The sequence below is a fragment of the Cavia porcellus genome, unplaced genomic scaffold (assembly GCF_034190915.1).
Source record: "Cavia porcellus strain 051 isolate PalLab524CR breed Dunkin Hartley unplaced genomic scaffold, mCavPor4.1 scaffold_7, whole genome shotgun sequence".
Classification (NCBI taxonomy): domain Eukaryota; kingdom Metazoa; phylum Chordata; class Mammalia; order Rodentia; family Caviidae; genus Cavia; species Cavia porcellus.
The window spans coordinates 53479938-53502835 of NW_026947490.1; the positions used below are offsets into that span (position 1 = coordinate 53479938).

A 22898-nucleotide genomic window follows, 5' to 3' on the forward strand; every position below is an offset into this window, starting at 1 on the left:
TGCCATACCAGATTTTGCATTGCCTCAATCAATAGCCAGTCTTCGTTCATAACCTGGAACCTGATGCCTTTGTAAACCTAGCCTACAACATGGTGTTTGCCATTACAACCCTGCAGAAGGTCACCAGTACCTTGCAGTCTAAGGCTTCTTTTTAGCTCACCTACCGTCCCTGCTTTCCTCAATCCATTCAGCACACCAGGGCATCTGCAGACTGGCAGCTGTGCCACACCTTGTTTATTCTGTTTCTTTGCTTCTACTTCTTCCCTAATCATTTGTCTCCTTCCCATCCTTCTAGCCCCCTGCAGCTCTGGAGTTGTGCTTTATCTCCAGTGAGTTTAATGCTTCCCTGATAAAACCAGTTAATCCTCTGCTGCTCCTGTTTTGCAGATGGAAGAGATTAGATTCAAAAGGGTTAGTCAGCATCTATCCTTCAAGGACACTTAGGACATGCACCAGGGAATTGGATCCTGCTTTCCCACTTGATGCGCTACACTAGGTCCCCAGTATTTCTAGACAGAGTAGTACTGGATTTTTCCAACTCATGAGCCTCCTGACAAGCATATAGTGGAAATGGGGGTGTGGGTATTGGTCAAGTGGTCTGGAGGCTCACCAGGTCCCCTGCACAGCTGGGTGGATCTGGTCCTAAAGAGCAAAATGCTCCAAGGAGGCAGCTCTAGGAGCAGCAGCAGCATGAATCTGGTAACAAGAAGGTAAGACTACCTCAGGAGGAAATGACTCTGCCAGGCAAAGTCTGGGATTTGCAGAGTTTATGATGCATATGGAATGGGGTTTCAAGGCTTGGACATCATGTTTCCTTGAGCGAACACTGAATACTACTTTATGGCAGGTAGGGGACATAAACCTGAAGCTTTAGTATCTGCTGTGTATCAGTCCTGGAACACAGAGCCCAGCAAGGAGATGGAAGTGCACACCAAGAAGCAGACAACCTGATAGAGAAATTCAGGATAAAAGGGACACAAAACCACACTGGTGTTAAACTGTATGTGTTAGTGCTAAGCAACTATTGGAATGTCAAGAGCTTTGTGGGTTAGGTTTAGGGTTAATATGAAAAGCTACTTTGAAAAAATGATTTATTGAAGAGCACATGGACTTTTTCAAGTCATAAAAATGGCTCATTTATCCCGTTATATTTATTGGACATCTGCTCTAGTCCAGGCATGGTTAGTACAGAAGGAAATGGACTCAGTATCTGCTTCTGCAGCACTCACAGTCTAGCAGCATCCATATATTTTATACAATTATATCCTCAGGAACTGTAACAAGCAAAAGAACAGGGAGCTATGCAAGAGAAGAACATGAGGACCTTAATTAAAACTCAAATCGAGGTGGCCTCTACGAGGGGTAACTCAGACATGAGTGAGGTGTAGAACAGGGAAGGAAGAACATTTCTGACAGAGAGCAGCAAGTGGAAAAGTTCTGAGCAGGATAAAGTTGGTTGCTTTGAAGAACTGGAGAAGAATGATATGGCTTAAGAAAGAATTCAAGCTGGCATGGAGACACGTGCTTATATCCTTGTACTCTGGGAGGCTGCGGCAGCCCAGCCTGGGAGAATTCAGAAACTTAGTGACTTAGTGAGACCATCCTGTCTTAAAAAAAATCTGAATGGGAAGAGATTTTAGAATTTTATCTCCACTGTGATAGAAAACCACTAAAAAGCTTAAGCAAGACAGTGATAGCATCTGTGTTTTGAATATCACTCTGTCTGCTACATGGGTAACAAGCAGAGGGAGGGCAAAAAGGTGATGAGTTCAGTTAGAAAGTCCACGCAGGAGTGGGTGTTAGATGGAGCCACGTCCCAGGATGTAATAGTGATGATGGGAGCTGGTGGCTGGGTTACAGACACGTCCCACAGATGGGATCTGTAGGGTTTGCTGATGGATTGGACATGTGGGGAAGAATCTAGGGTGTCACTCAGCTGTTTCACCTTGAGTAGTTTAGGGAGTGGAAGTGTTTTCTACTTGGAAAGAATGGTGAAGGTCGAGATTCTAAATGGTAGCTACAGTAGAGATCAAGAATTGAGGTGTGGGTGACTTCAGTTTGGGATGTCCTTCTAACAGCCAAATGGAAACTGCACAGACACACATACCTGGACTAGAGTTTGCGGCCTATCCCCTGCTACAAGTGTCCTCTAACTACTATCGTATATGACACCACCCAGAGAGAGCACAAAATGAGAAGGGAAATATTCTGGTGAGCTGTAGTAAGACAGATACAGAATAGCTGGGAAAATAGAATGGAAACTAAAAGATGGGGATGATTGAAGACATGAGGAAGCTGTAAACCACATGGACTGTTCCTGAAAAGGTTAGTGTCTTTCAAGTGTCTGCTGGATTCAGCAACAGGGAGATCACAAACGGCTGCCAGAGCAATTTCCACGTGGATAGAAACCAGCATGGATTAAAGTGAACAGGCCGCAGAGGTGGGTGGACAGAACCAAACTCCCAATAACCCTGGCTCTGGAGTAGTAGAGATAGGTACACACTGCCTCCTGAAGCAGAGGAGTGAGCTGTTACCTAAAATTTCTCCCAATTGGCAAGTGAGATGGCTTGCATATCATCAGCCCTGGGCTCCCGGAGGAGAGTTCACATAAGGCACATAGAAGGACCTTTAGCTACTGCTAGCTTTCCCCAACATCAGCTGCAGTTCATTCATCTCTGGCACAAGAGCCCCATTCCCCGCTCAAACCTCACCTAGGAAAGAAACTTACTTCTTGGGCGCTTACTCCAACATTCAAAGCTTTCTATCATAAAAGTTTTCTGTCTCTGTCAGAAAGCCCTTGTACACTGAAATGGCAGGAAGAAGGCACAGTGAACCCCTAGATACACCCTGTCTGGTCATGACCTGAAATTAACATTCTCTTTCCTAGACTATGGCCCTGGGCCCTCAACCTATCTTTCAGACCTCACTAATTGTTCCCCTTGAGCACGCCACTGCAGCCAAGTTATGCTGTCTTAAAATGTGTCCTGTTTCCAATCACTTGCTGTCTTTTTCCTTTAGAATTAGTCCCCCTCCTTGCCTCACTGGATGGATGTTCTCTGCTCCTCAGAGTCCAGCTATAATCTTTTCACCTCTAGAAAAGCCCATCTGGTTCCCCTCGTCCCTCAGGCATTTCCCATAAACTGCCAGGGTCCATTGGTTTTTTCCCTGCATGGGAGGGATCAGTGAGGCTGTTATTCCTATTCCGTTGCTTTCTTTGTGGCCTATACATCAGAGGCACTCGGCAGATATGTGTTTGTTGGTGAGATGATTGAGAAAAAGCTAGTGACCTTTTCTTCTCAAAGGGCGAAGACTTGTAACACTTGGTTCAAGGCTGCATTAGGATTCCCCAGGTCCCAGAAGGATTCACCAGTGTGGCTTCTATAAAGTCAGTTGAGGAAGTGCCAGGCTACTTGAGTTCAAGTTCAAACTGAGTTGCCACGGCCATCAATTACTTCCAATGCTCAAAAGAGAAGCCTAACCCTTCTTGGAAATATTTAACACTTATACCACGAAAGTATTTTCTTTTAACCCTGTGAGTTGAGGTTTCCAGTCATTTTAAACTATCAATCTCCTGTGGCCCAGCCCTTTTGAAAATACTGGAAAAGTGCCTTTCTGAACCAAACTCCTTTACCACCTCATGCTTCATATCACAGCAAAAGAGTAAATATTCAGCCTGCAGTGTTTGTCCAAACTCAAGGTAAAGTGGACATAATAATCAACAGATCGCAGCAACTTTCATGCAACATGAGTCCACATTAAAAAGTAGATGCTGTTCATAAACATTTTGTGGAAATTGGTTCAATAAAACCTGGGCTCTGAACTGACATTAAACACAGAGCAATTATTGCAACCCCAAAGAGACAGGTAGACTCTGGATACAGATCTATACCAATACAGTTTATGATTTCTTTGAGACTATTTTTGTTCCGCTTGCACCAACCACATGAAAAATCAGGAATCTTAAAATGTCAAAAGTAGCAGTTAAAAAACAAAAACAACAACAAAGTAAATGATGAAAAATCGCTTTCCAAATCCCAATACAAGAACTCAGAGGGAAAGAGTCAGGGAATAAGTTGATTCATGCCCACAAAAATTGATTCCAATGTGGACACGACTGTCTCTAGACTCAAGGAAGTTCTATCACCACTTGTGTTTGTATCTTGACTTCACTTCTCTGAAACAGACTAGACACGCAATGTCCTTCAGAAAGAACTCCTTATCTATACATTGGCTTTTGACTTACTGGCTTATAAAAGATTTGAAACCACAGAGAGCCCCCGCGCATCTTTGAGAAAAGTGAGGCTGCTTCTGTTCAGTCCTGCTTATGTTTTTGTTTTTGGCTGTCAACTTTTTTTGATACCTAGAACCAAACCTAGGGCCTTGCACTTGCCAGGCAAATGCTGTGCCGCTGAGCTACAACTCTGGCTTGGCCTCCCTTCCCAGGAGCTTCGGGCTATCAGTGAAAGAGGTCCCCCAGTTTAGTTACTCACTCCCACCTTGGTGGTGGTGAGGATCCCTTGGTCTGTGACTTTCTCTGATTTGGCCAGAAAAAACAAGTTTTGAAAACTAAAAACAGTTTAAGAACATGTGTTGAGCTATAATCATCCTTTGGAGGATTTTTTTTTTGGAGGGTGGGTACCCAGGATCGAACTCACAACCTCACGCTTATCAAGCATGCACTTATGTCGCTGAGCTAAATTCCCGGCAATCTTTTAAAACGACATGATTCACTCAAAATAATACGCCCCACTCCATTTCTCACATTTAACTGTCTTCCAAAAAGACAAGCACACAGTGTGCAGAGATACTGCAAACAGGGGATTCATGTTTTTTCACTAGGAATGGGCTTTCTCCTGCAGTTTTTATGCTCCAAGAGAAAAGTGCAAATTCTAGGTGGAAAAAGGAAACAAAACGAGCTGTCAAAATTCCTTTTAGCACCTATGACTGGTGTTAACTTCCATGCTCCCAGAGTGCAATAAAAAGCCTGCAAATTGCTGCTGAAAAGATGATTTGACCTTTTAAAATGAGAACTCCACCACCTCCTATCTGTATTAAACAGGTAAACCTTGGGTGATCTAGTTTTACATTAAGAGATTAAATGAGGGTGGCTCTCCAGAAAAAGGTTTCCCTACAGACTGCTGGCTAATTATGGTGTTCTAGACCTACATTGTAACAGCGGGTAGAATGTAGGCCCCAAACCTTTTAACCATTGTAGTTACTCACTGCTCAGTCTAGTTCTAAAAGGTGGCCACAGAGTTATGGAAATTTAGTTTTAAAATAAAAGTCTTAGACACAACCGCCTATAAGCCTGCACAACCAGGGCAGGCTGTCGGCCTCTGGTGGCCGAGGAGCCACGGTGATCTTGGGTCTCCGCAGCAGCCAAAATCCGAGCGCACCGAGCGGCGCTGCTGAAAGAAGTTGGAGAGCTCCCAGCTTGACAAGAATTTGCGGTGGGCGCCAGAGAATTCCTTCCCGCGCAGCAATTAGGAAAAGTTTTGAAAAGTAAAGACCCTGCACAGATAAATGGGACTCATCCTTTTCCCGGAGTAAGAATCACCCCGCGCTGCGCTGGACGGCTGCGCACACAAGGCCATCCGCCTCGCTTGGCCGGGACGCGCCCGGTGTCTTCCAGCTCCCCACCACCCCAGTGCGCGGCCTCAGGGCACGGAGCCAGCCAGACAGCCCAGTTGGGATACCTGGTCCACAGGAAGATGCCTCCCGGCTCCCTGGCTTGGGGGACAAGGTCAGAACCATCAACTCCTCCGAAGCCTCGGACCTTCTCTTCCAAGCTGGCCCGGGTTTCTCCAAAAGGCGCGCGGCACGGCCCATGCGCCCCCCGCGCTAGACGACACTCCTCTCTCTACGCTTTCCCCCAAACTCTTCCGGGGAGCCCCCCAAACACATAGAGCCCCGAAAACTCCCAGGGCATCCGCCAGTCACCCCTACCCCTGCCTCTCCAACCCTCCTTGTCGCGTTCTTCCCGCCCCGCAAGGCTCTCCTCACGTTTCTGAGGAGTCAGAAGCAAACCACGAGAAAAATGCCTTCGCAAGGAGCCTCCCTACACCCGCCCTGTCCCTGAAACAAAAGCGCAGGGAGGAGGGAGGTAGGTGGGGAGGCGGAAGGAAGGTTTAGAAAGAGAAGAGAATGGGGACCGCGGCGAGAAGGAGCTGGGGAGGGGGTCGGGTGGAGAGAGGAGACGGGGCCAGGACCCCGCTCCCAGGTCGCTTACATGCCCAGGTCGCTGTAGGTGTTGAAGAACTCCATCTGGTTGCACGCCTGGATCCAGCCCACGACCCAGGTCTCGTGGCGGGGGATGGGGGGCATGACCACGCGGGCCGAGGCTTTGAAGTAGGGGGTCTTGTAGCGCAGGACGATGGGCGAGGTCTCCTCGATGCGCGTGGGGCACTGGTCGATGGTGGCGCACACATCGTACACCACGATGTTCTCGCGCCGGATCCGCGCCTTGCAGGTGATGCTTTGGATACAGCCCATCCTGCAGCCCGGCGCCGGCGCGGCGCGGCGTGGGGCAGCGCGGGGACCCGCGCGGGCAGCCGGGGGCGCCCGTCACGCCGGCATGGCGACGCGCGCCGCTCGCTCCCGGGGCTCAGCTCGCGCCTTGGAGCCGCGAGCAGCCGCCGCCGGGCATCCTCGGGGGAAGCCCCCTCCTCCCGCCGCCCACGCCGCGCGGGGTCCCGGCCGCCCCGCCGCACGCCCCCGCCCGCCCCCGCGCTCCAGCAGGGCGAGCCGAGCGTGCGCTCCTAGCAGGCGGCGGGCACCCTCGCTGGCTCCAGAGCTCGGGCGGAGGGCAGGGAGGGGAGCGGCAATGCGAGCACGGGTGCCCACCCCGGGCCGGAGCCCCCCGCCCCTCGCCGGAGAGGAGGAGGCGGCGGCGGCATGGAGCCGGGGGAGGGCGGCGGCGGCGGCGGCGGCGCCCGCTCTGTCTGCCTCCGCCGCCGCCCGCCGCCGCTGCATGAACCTCTGCACCGCGGCTGCCCCCCGCGAGCGGCGCACCCAACGGCGGGCGAGCGGGCGGCGGCGGAGAACGAGCTCCCGCCGGCCCCGCCCCTCAGCCGGACCTCGCGGACGATCCTTGGCCGGGCTACCCCGGCCTGCAGGGCGCTGGGGGGCGCTGAGGGGCGTTGGCCCGGGGCAGAGGGCTCCGGGGGCTGGGGCTCCCCGGGACGCGCGCCGCGCAAGACACCGGCTGAACGCCATGAGTTTTGTCCCTTTCCGGCTGCCGTCCGGGTGGGGGGGGCGGTGTGTAAGGGTGGGGGTGTTTAAAGGGCCGTTAGCTGCAGGGTGCCGCCGACACGTGGGGGCGAGGCGGGGCCTCGGGAGGTGGTGCCCTGGGCTGGGAGTGTAAGTGGGGTGCGCGCCAGGACCCTGGGATTGGGGCGGGTGGGGAGGAGAGGCGCGGAGCTCTGCAGAGTGATGGGAATGTACAGTCTAGAAGGGGATGTCGGGCGCCCGAGTAGTTGCTCAGAATGCTGCTCCTCGGTCTAGAGTTGGACTTGAGCTCCCTTGGTGCCCGGCCGTGGGGAAGGCTGGAGTGCGGGCCACGCAGCAGCACGGAGCCGTGGATTTACCTCTTCCCTCACTGGCTGCGCTCTGGGAGCTTTCATATCTAACCCTGTGACTAGAGTATCTCCAAAACCGTAGTTTCTCAACACGACAGCCTCCTAAATGCCAGAGTTTTGTTTGAGGCACGACCTCAGCTTTTGCTCACGGCATGTCCTTATCCAAATCCTTTGCTCCTTAGAAACGCACTCTTTCAACAAAACATGTACTGATAAAACTATTATTTTTTTTAAATTAAAAAAGTTTAAAAGCACTGCATTTCAAATGTCTGCATTTGAAAGATTGTACCTCCTGGGATCATCTACTGGGTTTGAATGCTTAGCAGCCTTCTTAAGGTTAACCAAAACCTGCTAGACACAAGAACTTGGGAACGTTTTTTGGAACCAGGTAGGGTTAAAAAGGAAGTGTTCAGTAATAAGAGTTCAGAATACCATTTGTGGCAATCCATTTACCTCTCAGAAAGCCTGAACTCTTAGGGATCCAATTTTCGCTTTGTTTCTCCATAATGCTGCAAAGCAATGGCACATAGGGACTAGTCAACAGTTGTCTGTGAATGAATGAACTCAGGAATGATCAAACAAAGAGCACCTTGGCTGCAATTGCCCCATAAAACTGCCACCAAAATACTGGATATTCATTGTGTACGGTATGACCACTGTTATGTGTCTGTTATTGCTGTCTGATGTGCCAAACAGGATGCACATTTAAGCGATGCTCTAATTGGGCAGCTTCTTACATTTTTAAGGCCAATAGCTTCTTTGTGTTTCTTTCATGGTTATTGAACATTTTGTGGACCTGAGACCTCAGTGTGAAATACTCTTAACAGAGTGCAGGAGGCTGCTAGACTTAGTCTTTAGCTGGGACAGATGTGATGAGTAATTTAAAAATTGGTTGAGATCTAAAAGGACTTTTCATCCTTGTTTTAACTTTTCTGACACTTTGGTTCACTTTATAGTTAACAAGAAAGCAAGTTTCCCTTTTGATGCATGCTTCTCATTTTATCATGTAGCCACAGACCTCAATCACTGGTCCTTTCATTCAGTGAACACTGCCTACCTGGCAGGAGCCAACCATTGTACTAGGTTCTAGGGGTTCAAAGCTGAGAAAGAGCTCGTGGATCGCTGGAGAAGATAAATCTGCTAACAAGTTGTTACAGTCGACTGTAGCATGTGTATCCAGTGCCTGGAAGGCTAGACAAGGGAGAAGCAGAGATTTGCCTGCGGCTCCACTGCAGTAGTGACATTTGAGTTAGAGGACTGCCAAGAAGAGAAGGGTGAAAGGGCAAGGTAGAATGAGAGTTTGGCAAATGCAAAATGCTTTGAGGTATAAGTCAAAGCATTTCAGAAAGCATTATATGGGTCATACATATGGGTATCGGAATCACTCTGCAACAGCTAGTTTTTGGTAGGCCCAGAGCTTGATCTTCAGTGAAAGCCAATGAACTCAAGATTTGTATTCAGAGTAACAGCACTCTGTGTCAGTGCAGTGAACAGAAAAGGTAGGATTTTAGGATCTTGCACGGATGATTTGTCCTTGGACTAGGGTAATGCTGTGGGACTGGAGGCTTGGCTACATTTGAGAGTCATTTAAGAGGTAAATTTGATTTACTTGGTAACTAATTAGATGTCGGAGGAAGGTCTGAGCTGGTTCTGAGTTTTCCAGCTTCGGTGATCAAATATATGTGGGCAGAAGGAGATAGAAATAGAAACAGGTTGAGTTCCTGGGTAAAATGTTAAGTTTGAGGTAGAGGAGGGGTCAGAGTTTGAATCTGAGAGATTATGTTTCCAGGAAACAGAACAAAACAAAACCATTCAGTTGGGGAATTAGATTATCTTTTTAATTCAAGTTATTAGGGAGCAGTTTTGTGGATAACTATCTCCTTTGTCTTCTGGTGGCACATGCTAAGCTTTCATAAACAAAACAAGGAATTATAGCTTTCTCCAAGTTATAGAAAGGTTGTATAAGGAACAGTATATCTTATTTTTTTGAAACTTCAAGTAAGACTTTTTTTTTATATATCCAGTAGAAGGCCAATAAAATATAATTCATGACCCACAGTTTTGGGCCCTTGACATTCTCAAAGGCTTCATCTGTGACCTTGGTGAGTCTCCAAATTCATGAATGTCACCATGGTGTATAATTTCATCCATAAAATACAATAAAGCGAAACTGAAAAATGTAAGGAGTCCTTTTAGACTCTTAATGCTTCTATAAGTATGAGTCCAAGGTAATTTCTAAAGGTATTTAAATAAATTTTGCCATTAAAATAAACTCCTTACTTCATTACCCTGTATCTTTATCTTATTAACTCCATCTTTCGCTGACTCTGCAAAGAAAGAAAAGTTACCTACGGTGTGAGAATAACTGTTTAGATGTCAGAGAGAAGAGCTAAGCTGTGCAGGAACAACAAATGCCAGGTGCTGGGTGTGCTCCCCTCACTGGCTATGTGGCTCTCAAGTGCTCTCTGGCCTCTGTGTGGCCTATTCAGATTTGTGTCTTAGGAAATAATGGGGACCTTCAGGTCATTCATTGGAGACGATTATCATTCCTAAATATCCGGCTGGTACGTGTGGATAACATATATCTGAGATACAACATTGCTGCGTTATATCTCAGATGAAGTTCTCAGAAGTACAAGAGCTTCTTGTGTAGCTCTTCTTTTTCTTTTTTTCCTTCTTTCCTTCCTTTCTGGACTAAGAATGGGATCTAGGGCCTCATGCATGCTGGGAAAGCACTGTTTGGTGGAGCCATGCCCTCAAATCCTTTAAATTTCTGTCTCATCATCATGAGTCTTTGTTGCCTCTAGTAGTATTACATACCTGCCTCTGCCAGCACCTTCCATGCTGTCCCACCATTGTTTGCTGATGTTGATCTCCTCGGGAATGTGAAGTCATGCCCTGGTGCCCAGTCTAGTGCCTGGCCTTGACGAACTGCTCCATAAACATTGGATTAACTAAAAGTAGTCTCAGAAATCTGAAAGAACTTCATTCCCCCATGCCTTCCCTATAAGCTCTGTAAGTGGTTTCATTACCTACAATAAGCAAGTGTTTTTATCCCAGCTCCTCTGTACTATATCGTTTTGCCCTCTCTTTCTGTAGTGTGCTTCCCCAATGTTAAATGATGCCATTGGTCTTTGAGTACTATGAGCAATCTGAAGAACTATAAGTTTTAGGTACCAAGAATTGGAAAAACTCCCATGACAAGACCTTGATGACAGTCATTCTGTATGAATAACTTCACTGGAGTTTATTCACAGGGTACAGGACAAATGCTCCTTTGTATTTTGAGCTTTTGATGTTCTTGGGCATGAGAGAGCTCTTTAGTTCCCCTAGCTGGGGCCCTACAGCAGACTGTCCAGGATACTGGCCCTGGCACCTCTGTCACGATCCACTCCCTCAGCTACAGTGACCTGCACTCTGTCCTTTCAGAAGACAGTAATCTCTGACTTTATTTTTCCTATTGATTGACTCATTACTCAATCTGTCAAGCGTTCTTTTTAGAAACGCTGGGTTACAAAGGCCTATTTTCTTGTTGACCTTGGCAAGGAATTTCAGAAAGCATAGAACACACTGTGAAAAGCTTGAGGAACTGCCTGTGAAACTTAAAAAACAGAGATGGATTTTGATCTGAGTTAGATGACCTGAAGACAGGCAGGAGGTGAAATGATTCTTCAAGTTCTAAGAGTGTAAAATGAAGGACACACTGCTTTTCAGCTGGGAATTCCACTGATCGCCATGACTTCTTTTCCAGGCTAAGGGACTCAGCGTGATGTGGACCATGGCAATGAACTGTGGCTGCTTTGCCAAAGTCACTTAGCTCAACATGTGTGAGCTGCTTCACATGACCAATATCGAGTCTTGTATTAGACTATGGAAACTGCAAAAGTGAACACACTAGTTCCTCAGATGTCCTGTTAGAGGCTCCTGTTTCTGTCTCTGCTACTTTCAAGGTCATTTACTGTCTTCATCAGGATCTAGTGCACTGTTCTTCCTTTAACCCTATGGTCTTGTACATTCTGAGTCTCAGCTTCTCTCTCCTGCTTTCCCCATCTCCTCAGGTAGCATTTCCTAAGGACCTCTGTGCCTAAGCCTGAAATGCCTCAGAGCATTTGTCCATGCTATTAATTTTTACCTGCTATTTACATGGGTATCTTCTAAATTTTTGGCAGAGTTTTGCCAGCCAGAATTTCTCCTTAGCTGGAGGCCACCAGATCCACCTGCCTGCTAGATGTTTGCAATTGAGTATGCCATCTTCCCCTTCATCTCTGAGCACATGGGGCTCAGGGTTGGGAGACATAAGCCTGAAAGGGGGTGTGGGGCCATAGCTTGCAGATCCAGTGTCTCAAAAAATGTGGAGGAGATATAATGGAAAGCTAGCTAATGCAGTCAGATCTCCCCCTGGCACCCATGTTTCTGGCTGGAATGTCTTCTCAGGCTTGAAAGTAAAGCATCTTGGGCTCCACCTTTACTTTTTCCCTTCTCATCTAGCACATCAAATCAGAGAAAATTTTGATCATGTTTCTTCCTGCTGTAAAAACCTTCAATGCTCTCTTGTTACCATCAAATCTACCACAAATCAGTTGGATTGGTATTTAGTGCATCATGGCTGGACTCCAGTCAACCCACCTTTCTAACCTTCTTTCCTCCTTTTGTTCACCTAGTCTTAGCCCAAGCAGAAATGTTCCTTTCCCTTAGGAGATCTCTTCCCTGTTTTGGTCAAACCATTTCTTCCGACTGCACATTTGAATCCCACTCTGTCTCATGACAATTATAATGACAGTTTGTCATTTATTTCTCACATACATCTGTGAGGTAGTGTCATTATTCTGTTTTACAGATAAACGTTTAATGGCAAAGAGTAATCAGCTTCCCCAATGTCATGACTGGTAAGTGACAAAGCCAAAAATCCCAACTCTGTCTAATGAACCTCTGATTCCCATGAGAGTATCTATGAACATAGCACTTATAAATGATCTTTTCTACCTCTCTTGTGCTCAGGACATACAGTAGACACTGAGTAACTGATACATCTGAATGCATAGAATAATGAGATTTTGTAATCGGTTTGTAGAAAGGCCAATGAAGAGACTAAAGGATAAATTCAAGACTTCTAGACCAACAGCTTAAGGAACAATACCACTGTTAAAGTGAGTCACATGAGAAGGGGCCAGTTTGATAGATTGGGCCACTGTGATCTTGATCTTAGATCACTGGGGTATTAAGTGAAGATGTTTATGGGGCAGCCCCTGATGGACACTCATCCCTTGAGTTGTCATTTTAAACTTACAGCTTAATTTGTTCTTCATCTTATTTCTTCTTCCTTCCTTTTCTATCCCTTTCCTTCTTCTCCTTTATTTTCTTCCAGAAATATTGTTGAATCTTTTCTTGGTTCCTGGTATTATGATGGTGCTTACAAATTCTAAAACATTTAAGATACTGTATGTGGTTCTTATCCTGTTCACAAAATATAATTTAGTTATGTGGGTCCCTTTGAGTCTATTGTCATTGTCTTGAATTTGTGGATTATATTTGATTTTCTTTGTGTTCTAAGCTCTATGCATAGTTCCTGGCACTTTTATGTACTCAAATGATAATGAATAAAAGGTGGCCTGGTGAGGAATGATGGAAAAAGCTCAAGTTATAATGCATGTACAAATTACCTGGGGATCCTACTAATTGAAGATGTTGATTCAGTACAGTACATATGGTGTAGGCCCGAGAGTCTGCTTTCTAACATGGTGCCAAGACCAGCAGCATTGACGTTCCAGTTTGAGAATCATGATGGAGGGGATATTGTAAGTTGCAGTAAGTCTCATATAGCCATGCATAGCATGTAGAGGCTCAGAGTTGGGAGAAATAAGCCTAAAAAGGGGTCTGGGGTCAGAGTCTGCAGATTCAGTGTCTAAAATGGTAGAGGAGAGAGTCTGGGAACCAGCGCCATGTGTGGGCCACTGCCTGACTGGGAACAGCTAGACCCCAGCCCCTACTAGTGCATGGGCTGTCAAACAAGAAGTACCAATCCCCCACCCCCACCCCAAGCAACTGGCTTGTCAGAGAAACACAGGCTGTGATGATAGCTAGTGAGGTGAAATGCAATTGGATACCTGTGGTGCTTTGGTATTTCACTAACATTGCAGATCTAGGGCCAGTGGTCTGATCATAGGTTGGGTACATGGGGCTTAATCTCAGTTTGGACAAGTTTTGACAATTTCTTCAATGATCTTAAGCCTCATTTTCTTTGCTTATCAAATGAGGAAAACTTTATGAGGTTGCTGAGAATAGTAAGTAATGTAAAGCACTGGGTGTAATGCCTTGCACTGGATAGGTACTTTGCAAATGATAGCAAGCATTGTTATCATTACATGTGCTGGCCAATGTGAAATGTGGGCAATGGTAGGTGGTAAAAAGTATAATCAGTGCTTGTAAGAATTTCCAGAGTGCATGGATCTCCTGGAAATAACCCTCTATTTTCTCTGTTTCATTTTCATGACTGTGTTATAGCTTGTATCTAGATGTCCCCCGAAAGCCTCATGTGCTCATAGGTGAGGCTTTTTGGAGTTTTGATAACTAAATTAGTCCACTGATTAATTTAGCATAATTCTGGGTGTTGATAATGGAAAGGCCCACTCTGGGTGTGGATGGTACCATTCAATAGGCTTGTATGGGCTGAAAGGGAAAAGGAGGCTCACTGCTTGTTGCTTTCTGTGTGCCTTCCCATGGATTGCTTCTTCTCTATCATGCCCCTCTGCTCTGCCCCTCTGTCTTGAAGCCAACAGACTATGGATTGGAACCTCTACGAACTATGAACTGAATTAATAAACCTTTCCTCCTTTAACTTTGAGTATTGGCTATTTTGTCCCAGTAATAAGAAAAATAACCAAGAAACACTGTAAGATGCTCACTGTAAGTTGCAGCCTTAGATGGAATTCCCACTTGCAAGTAGACCTGGGTTTATCAACACCCACAGCAGAAGTTAGTTACCTTTTCTAGATTTGCTTCAGCCTCATTTACATTTCTTCTAGACACTTTGCCTTTTCATTTTCTTCTTACTAGACTATTGGGTTTTCTGCAGATTCCAACTAATTTGGTCAAGGTGTTTCACCACAATTCTTCCTCCTGGGTCAGATAGTGGGATTTAGCTATCAGGTTTGCTTAGCTCAGTGTTAGACCAGTAGCTTACACGTATCCTTGTTAGCAGGGATGACTCCTGTCCAGCCCTTACTATGCAGAAGGCACAGTCATCTCTTTGTCCTTTTTTCAGGCCCCATCCATAAGTCACTGGTCTCCAAAATGGTCTTCACAGGGGCAGAGGAAGAAAATATCACTTTCTGTTTTTGCATTATTTTTCAATGTTTCTTCTAAAGCTGTTATTTTCACATGGTTTACTAATAAATATGTTAGTTTTGTGGTATTGAGCTGTATTATAAATAAACAAGCACACCTAAGTGACCATCGTGTATCTGGACAACTGAAGTTCTTTCTAGACAGTCTTGTTGTCTCCACTCTTTTTTTAAAAGCCTCACACTCAGAATTAGTTTTCTGAAGCACAATGCTTGCTCTCTAGCCTGTCTAAAGACATTCATTTAGTCAGTCAATCATTCACTTGCTGAGCTACTGCTTTGTGTCAAGCATCATGTTAAGAGCTGAGAAACAAGGATGGATAAGATACTGCTCTTGTCCTCATGGAGCTCAAGAAAATGGGCTGCTTGTGATCTTTTGCACCTTATTGTGATGAAAATGACTTTGAAACTGACCTCTTTTCTACTCTGTAGCCTAACTCCTCATCCATATTTAGCTATATTGACTGTCTTAGAATATGCTTCTCATACTCATGTAAGCTCCTTGAGGTCAGGGGTCATCACCTTTTTGTTCAATGATTTATCCCAAATAACAGTACCTAACATTTAATGAATAATGAATGCATGAATGTCCTGCACATGATGACTCCCCATTATTAAGGTCCTTTAAGCATCATGGATTCTGTACAGGTTTAAAGCCCCCTCTCTCCCCTCTACCTAAACACTCTCGCAGGCACAGTGAGCTCTTTTTCTTTTTCCTTGTTGTATTTATGAGCTTTCCCACTGCTCCGACAGCATATTCCACATTGGCAACTCACAGGAGAAGAGGTTTAATTTGGCTCAAGATTTCAGAGTTTCAATCCAGTGTTGGCTGGGTTGAGGCAGAAATGGCACAGTGGACGGGTGTGGCAGAGAAAAGCTGGTGGCTAGAAAGCAGAGCAGGTTGATAAGAGTACTAATGACAGGTATATCCTACAAAGGCAGGTCCTCCCTGCAGTGACCCACCTCCCATTGGGCCCTGCCTCCTAACAGCACGTTCAGCCAAGAACGTCAATGGTTTACTCCAATGATGACACTGCATCCACCATCTTTTTTTTTTTTTTTTTTTTTTTTTGTCTTTTTCATTTTTATGGGTACCGGGGATTGAACTCACAACCGCCTGTTTGCAAGGCAGGTGCTTATGCCGCTGAGCTAAATCCCCAGCCCTACTGCACCCACCATCTAATCACCTCTCCAGGAGTCTCAGTGCAGTCAAATTGACAATTAAGCTGCACTGTTGTGCTTGCTGCTAGGTATGTTTTTTATATTAGTGATTGTCAGGGTGACTTGCAACCTTGTTTATGTGTCACTGTCTCCTACTAATGTCTGTGCTCCTCCTAGTATGTATATATCACTGGACTGCATATTTTTCACTCTTGTATCCTACCACCTGTGTCAGACTAAGTGTTTCATAATATTTAGTAAAGAAAGGGGAATGGCAGAAGCTAAGGTCTCATCAAGGCCACTATTCTTACAGAGCTTGCTGTGCAGAGAGGCTGTGAAGTGTGAAGGAAAGGGTCAGGCCCTCTTGGCTCTCAATAACCCTTCTGTTTTGTTGAATTGTGCTCCCTGAAAAGATATATTGAAATCCTAACTCCTGATTCTTCAGAATGGATATAGTTTTGTTGCAGATGTAATGAAAATGAGGTCATGGGGTAGGGTGTACCTTTAGTCTATTCTGACTGGGGTCCTTATGAGAAGAAAGTCATGTGATGAGGCAGAGAGAGAGAAAGAGAGAGAGAGAGAGGATGTGATGAGGCAGAGAGAGAGAGAGAGAGAGAGAGAGAGAGAGAGAGAGAGAGAGAGAGCAAGCCATGTGATGACAGAGGCAGAGATTGGAATAATGCCACCAGGGAATGTCAGGGATTGATGGCCACCACCAGGATCCGGGAAGCAACAAGCAGAGCTTCTACCCAGAGGCTCAGGGGATCGTGCTCCTGCCAGTACCTGGATTTTAAGCTTTTATTCTCCAGAACTATGATTGACTAAGTTGCTCTTGTTTCCAGCTACCTTGGTTGTGGTTCTTTATTACAGTAGACCTTGGAAAACTCTCCTTCCACTAAAGGCACTGGCCATTCAGCAGGCTAAGTGTTGGTACTGCCGCATTTCTCCTTACCAAGTGCTGTTAAAGGAATCCAGCCACATCCCCTGAGTCTTAGCCATGCCAGATAGTGGATTGCAAGCTGAACCTGACTTAGAGTTTTGTTCCCAAGACCCAGGGCTCTTTGTGGTCCTGGACAGAGTCTCCATCTCTTCGCTGGGATTCCTAACACTAAGAACAGGCTTCTCTCTCACTCCCCCAAGCCTCTCACTGGTTTCTCCACATGGTTCTTTCTCCCCTACCCCTAAACTACTTTTTAAAATACAACAACCAATAACTATCTTCTTAAAATTCCAATAAGGTCACGTCACTTATGCTAGCAAAGCATTTCAGTGGCTTCCCACTGCTCTGGGGAGCCCATTCTCAGTCTGGCCAGGGCCATAATTGTGCCAAGATGATTCATGGTCTGGCTTCTGGCTGCCTTTTATGCCTCAGGCACTATGTTCTGTCTTTTCTGTTCCATCTGTACAGTTTCCTTTTTTCATGTCACTATCATCTTAGTCACTGTTCTATTGCTGGGACAAAACACCTGACATTTGCAATTTAAAGAATGAGATGCTTATTTGGTTCATTGTTTCAGAAACTTCATTCCATGGCCAGTTGGCTCCAAAGTAGGAATGGCACAGTGGAAAGGCCTTGTCTTAGTTACTTTTCTCTCATTGCTAAGGCAAAATACCCGATGCACAAAATTAAGCAAGGAAAGGTTTACTTAGTTTACAGTTTGTGAGGGTTTCAGTCCATCATCAGCTGGTTCCCAGGCAGTGTGGCATGGCAGAGAGCAACAGTTCATGGCAACAGAAGACAGTAAACAGCAGCAAGGGCAAAGGAAAAAGAGGAGTGTGAGAGAAAACTCTTTCTCTCCCTTATATTGTATGCAGGTTATCCACCCCAGGGCGAGTGTAGCACTCACACTCATAATCCCAGCATTGGACCATAAATAAATCACAAGCTCTAAAAGCCTCTCCCCACGATTGCATGAGGCTTTGGGAGGACATCTAGGCACAGCCATAGTAGGCCTGGAGGAGGAAATCTGTTCCACATATGGCAACCAGGAAAAGGGGAGAAGGGAAGAGGAGAGGGGAGGAGAAAGGGGAGAAGAGGACCCGAAGACAAGACCTTCCTTGTGACCCACCTCTTCTAACCTGGTCCCACTTCCTAACAGCACATTCAGCTGTGAACTCATCACTGATGAGTATAGCACCCCCATGATTCAACTACCTTCCAAAAACTTAGACTCTGAACACGAGACGGATATTTTAAACTAAGCCACAAAACCTGTCATGTGAATAATCATTTCTCTGATTGCTAGATTATAAACCCCATGAGTGTAGGAAGTATATTTGTCTTTTCTGTTTCTTCAACCCTCAGAACAATGCCAAATACAAAAGGGTTATTCCAAAAAAAGTACTCAATATATTAACCATTATTAATTTCCTATTGTCTTGTTTTGAAATTCTCTATCACTGTTTTTATTTTTTCTCTTTAAAATAAAAAATTAAAAAATACTTGTTCAATAAGTGAATGAGTTTGGGATCTTGTCTTGGTAATCTGCCTGGTATCCAGTGACTCTAGTGATGCTGTCCTACTCACCTCTCTATCTTGAGTTGGAACTAGAATCCTAAACTCCACTTTGGTGCCTTCTTGCTGCTGCTGGATTTATTAGTGTTCTTCCCTGTGCTGGAACGCAACTATCATTGCATCTTGAAGGCTATGGTGCTGAGGCCAGGCCTTCTTGACACTGTTATACTTGTGAGCACTGTGTTATACCTGCTTTGAGATCTCCACGTGTATTAGTTAGGGCTCTCTAGAGGAACAGGCTCAATATAAAGTAGATGTGATTACACATGGGATTTATGAGGTAGGATTACAGGATCAGAATCTGAGGTGTCCCAGTGGCTGTCTGTGAGATCAGAGACAAGAGAATGGAAAATGTTTATCTTCAGTCTAGATAGCCAGAGCATGCCATATCAGTTAAATGTTGAATGCTTGAAGCTCCCTGCAGCATCACCAGTGAATTCTGTGTTGGAAAACCAAAGAGTCTGCATAGAAAAGCTGAAGAATCTGTGCTGGAAGAACTGGAGACCAATATTCAAAGGCAATGGTGAAGACTGGAGCTCCAACAAAAGGGAGGTCTTCTTTCTTCTTTCTCTTTTTATTGTGTCCAGCTTACAAATCTATTGGTTAGTGCTACTCACACTAGGAGTGTGTCTTTTGCCTTATTTGCTGGTCTTCATGTCAATCATCCACAGACATTCCCAGAGCTTACTATCTGCTAAGTGATTCTTGATACATTACAATTAGTGTTCACAATCAAATTAGTTCCAGATCCCATCCTCCTGTATTATCCCACCTACATTTGTGGGAACAAATGTCTGGAGATATGACAGGCAGATTTGATACACTAGTGACAGGATCATTAGGAATTAATTGTTTGGGAAGTGCTACTTGTGCTATGCTTACTTAATATCCAACACAGGCCTTGGTCCAGGCTAAACAAACACAGTAAGTAAGTGCAGAAGTCTTTATTACTGCTGGAAATATTGGTTTATGAATAGAAAACAAACTGAAATCAGAGTAAATGAACAGTACAGGAAGAAAATAATACAGAAGTAAAGGAGAAAACCTAAGAACCTTTAAATTGAGTATTGTGTTGACTTAAATAGAAACTAATTTTGTCTCTATCATTCAATAAGTATCACACACAGTGGAAGCCAAACAATGTTAGTATTTACACTCCTTGAGGCAGTTGGAAATAACACTCACAATCCTGTATCAATATGAGATAACCATTGAGCCGGCCACATGTCGTAACTCCATTTCACAAACTCTCCGTGGAGCTGGATGGAGAAAGCCTTGCTGTTTCACTAAAATGTTCTAAGCACAACCGATTGTATCTTAAAATAGGACCATAGCCTGGCACGGCAGCTTTATTGGAAAGTTCTGTCTCTGAGGCTTTGTGTCTTCCAGCTAACAAAAGACTGGTAGTGGTATTAACACCTTGGGCCTTTAGCAGGTTGCAGGAATTCTTTGAGCCTCAGTTTCTCTGTATTTGTAATTTAAAAAGGATTATCTCCATGGCTGTCTCCAGAACACTTACTGTTTTTAATCTTAGGAAAGACTTTAATAACTACTTGGAACAGAAGATGAACATTTGTTGACCAGGAATTCAAGGTCTGGTAAAAAGATACTCATTGGCTCTTCCATTGGAATAAATATGAATTTGGAGGATGGGGAAAGAATACAGCAAAGAGAAGACAAGGGAAAGAGTAGAGAATCATTGACCTATTCCATTAATTAGTTCTCTGTTACTATAACAAGCATCTGAGATCATTAACTTACAAATAGAAAAAGTTTATTTTGTCTCACAGTCTTGGAGATTTCAGACCACACTCAAATGACCCTGTTGCTCTTATATATTATGGTAGGAGCATGTTGTGGAGCAAAACTATTCATCTCATGGCAAGGGAGAAAAAGAGAGAAAGACAAGAGACCACAGTCCCACAGCCCACTCCAAGGGCATGTTCCTGGCCAAAAATCTTCATTTGTCTCCTCATCCCTTTTTTGTGAGTTTTATTTGCTTGCTTGCCTTGAAATGGAGTCTGGATATTTAGTCCCAACTGACTTTAAACTCTTGATTCTCCTGCCTCAGCCTCCTGAACACTCAAGATCCAAATCAGAGCTCATATCAAAATAGGCAAGAGTTCATCCAGAGCTTATCAGTTTTAAGGAATTTATATTATTCTTTCATGTAAAAATCCTACTTTTTGTGTCTCCAAACTTGAAACACAGTCTTCTTTATATACAAAGCCTCCCCTCAGTGAGTTGCGTGCAGATTAAAGAACAAAATTGAGTTCCAAGTCTGAGTCAATTCTAGGACAAAGATGTAGGAATAACTGTGACTCATAAAGGAGAGCAAGAGTTGAGAAGCGACTTGAAATCAGAATCGAGAGCTATGGAACATAAATCCCTGGAACTGGAAATTTTGGAAAAAGGAATGGATTTTCTGAGGGAATTGAATGGGCATTTGAATCAAACCAGTTCTCTCTCTAAGGAGAAGGAAGACCTGAGTCCAACCCGGACAACACAAAATGGGGTAAACAAAAACAACGTAGAAGCAGAAATCTTTATGAGCACTTCTGATTAGAATAAGTAATTATTCATGTTACTGCTGGAACTGGCCTTGACCTGATTACCTCATATGGTTGTCCTAAGAGGCATAATGCATGTAAAAAGTTTTATCAATGCCAGATATTGTTCCTATTTTAAAGGGAGTGAAACCCTCTTTGCCCGTGTCACCAAGATTTGTGGCTTGATTCCAAATTGGGGAAGCACTGCACAAAGTTGATTGTTCTTCTTGGTTTTTGGAGGTCAAGGGCCACCCAGAAGTTCAGCATCTTCCCGAAAATGCTGTGGTGATAGCAGAAATAAATGCAAAGCTGAGAAATTTGGCAGAGATCTAAAGAGAGTGAGCATATTCCAGTTTGAAAAAGGAGGAAATTAAAATATGACAGCAAACAAAAGAATTTTTAAAAAATAATCAATGGAAGGAAATTTGGCTCCTTCTCTAGATGATAGAGTATGGGGAGCCCAAAGACAGTTCTCAATGTAAGGGGTAGAGACAAAAGTAAACAAGATCTTCTCTGTCCAAGTTTTATAAAGACATAGGGAGAATGGAGCAGACGTTGAAAGTGGAGGTAACTGAACGGAAATGATAAAACCAAAGGACAGAATGGGAAAACTGATGTGATAAGATATATGTGAAACAAGAAAAAAAGGGACCAGTTTGAGGCCCGGTAGATAGACTGATGACCCTCAACATCCCCTACTTGGAAGAACCCATCCTGGTGGAACTAATGGGGTAGGTCTTGGAGATTAGATGACTGCTAAAATCTGAGTTGGGAAGGGCTCACCCGGCTGTTGGACTGCCTGATTATACCTACTCATTTTTATTCAGGTACACTGTCTTTTCCATTTTACTAGCATTAAGGGAGAAAAGTAAAGAAGATGGAGTGCTTGGCTGGAGGTACAAGCAATGCTCAGTAGGTCTATGGGTCAGAGCAGCAAACAGGGTTGCTGCAGGGCCAGGGAGACTTTCAGTACTTTATCTGCTGTGGGATAGACAGGGGCAGACAATTCAGACGTACAACAGGAATACATAAACTCTATGAATTCTGACTTCCTTTGGGCAGGGATGGGCAACTGTGTCACACGCTCAAAGGAGCAGATGGCACGCGTCACTGGAGAGTGAGCCTCACTGGGAGTGGATCCAGTTTCTCTGCTGCTAGCTTACTCCACAGTCCTGGGAAAGTAATTTATCCTGTCTAGGCTTCAGCTTCCTCATGAGAATAATAGGGTCAATCACCATCCTCGTTAGTGTCTCAAACAGACTGTCAAATTCATAAATGCTTTGACATGGTGGGGCTCTGAGCACATATAAAGTCGATGAGGCAATTTTGAGTAGAAAAGAAGATGCATTTGTTTCAGAAATACTTTGTCTCCTCTGAGCATCTCTGTTCCCAGAATCCTCGGATAGATCTCAAGAAAGTGGTGACTAAAGGCCTATTGATCACTAACTGATGAAGAGTGTAGCTTTTTCACATGCCAGCACAGTGCTGGACATTGGAGGTACAAAGACATACTGAACACTGCTCTGGCTCTTTTGTGAGAGTCCACAGTGTAGGAACAGAGTGGCTAGGAGAGAAGGTGAAGTCCTGTAGTCCAAGTCCTAACAGTGCTATAGGGTAACTAGGAGCGATGGAGAAGAGGAACTTGCAGCAGAAAGGGAAAGTGAAGGAGACATAGTTCTTCAAGGAGAGGGCAAGAAAAGAAAGTGCTCTGGGGAAGAGTGTGAGCCAAGGGCGAGAGCCAGAGAGATGCTTTAAC

At 44.8% G+C, this 22898-nt stretch overlaps 1 protein-coding gene and 1 long non-coding RNA gene across 3 annotated transcripts in view; one reads left to right on the top strand and one right to left on the bottom strand.

Annotated features, from left to right (window-relative positions):
* The window catches only part of Fam78b (family with sequence similarity 78 member B), a 95654-nt gene extending 89113 nt beyond the window's left edge, over window positions 1-6541 (bottom strand). For both annotated transcript variants that reach the window (XM_003468674.4, XM_013151221.2), the window contains exon 1: window positions 6230-6541. In XM_003468674.4, the coding sequence (XP_003468722.1) occupies window positions 6230-6492 (263 nt within the window). In that variant the 5' untranslated portion in view covers window positions 6493-6541. The remainder of the gene's footprint in view (window positions 1-6229) is intronic.
* Window positions 5363-22898, top strand: part of LOC134476977 (uncharacterized) — a 76293-nt gene continuing 58757 nt past the window's right edge. Inside the window, exon 1 of the long non-coding RNA XR_010048840.1 lies at window positions 5363-6298. This is a non-coding gene — a long non-coding RNA (uncharacterized LOC134476977). The remainder of the gene's footprint in view (window positions 6299-22898) is intronic.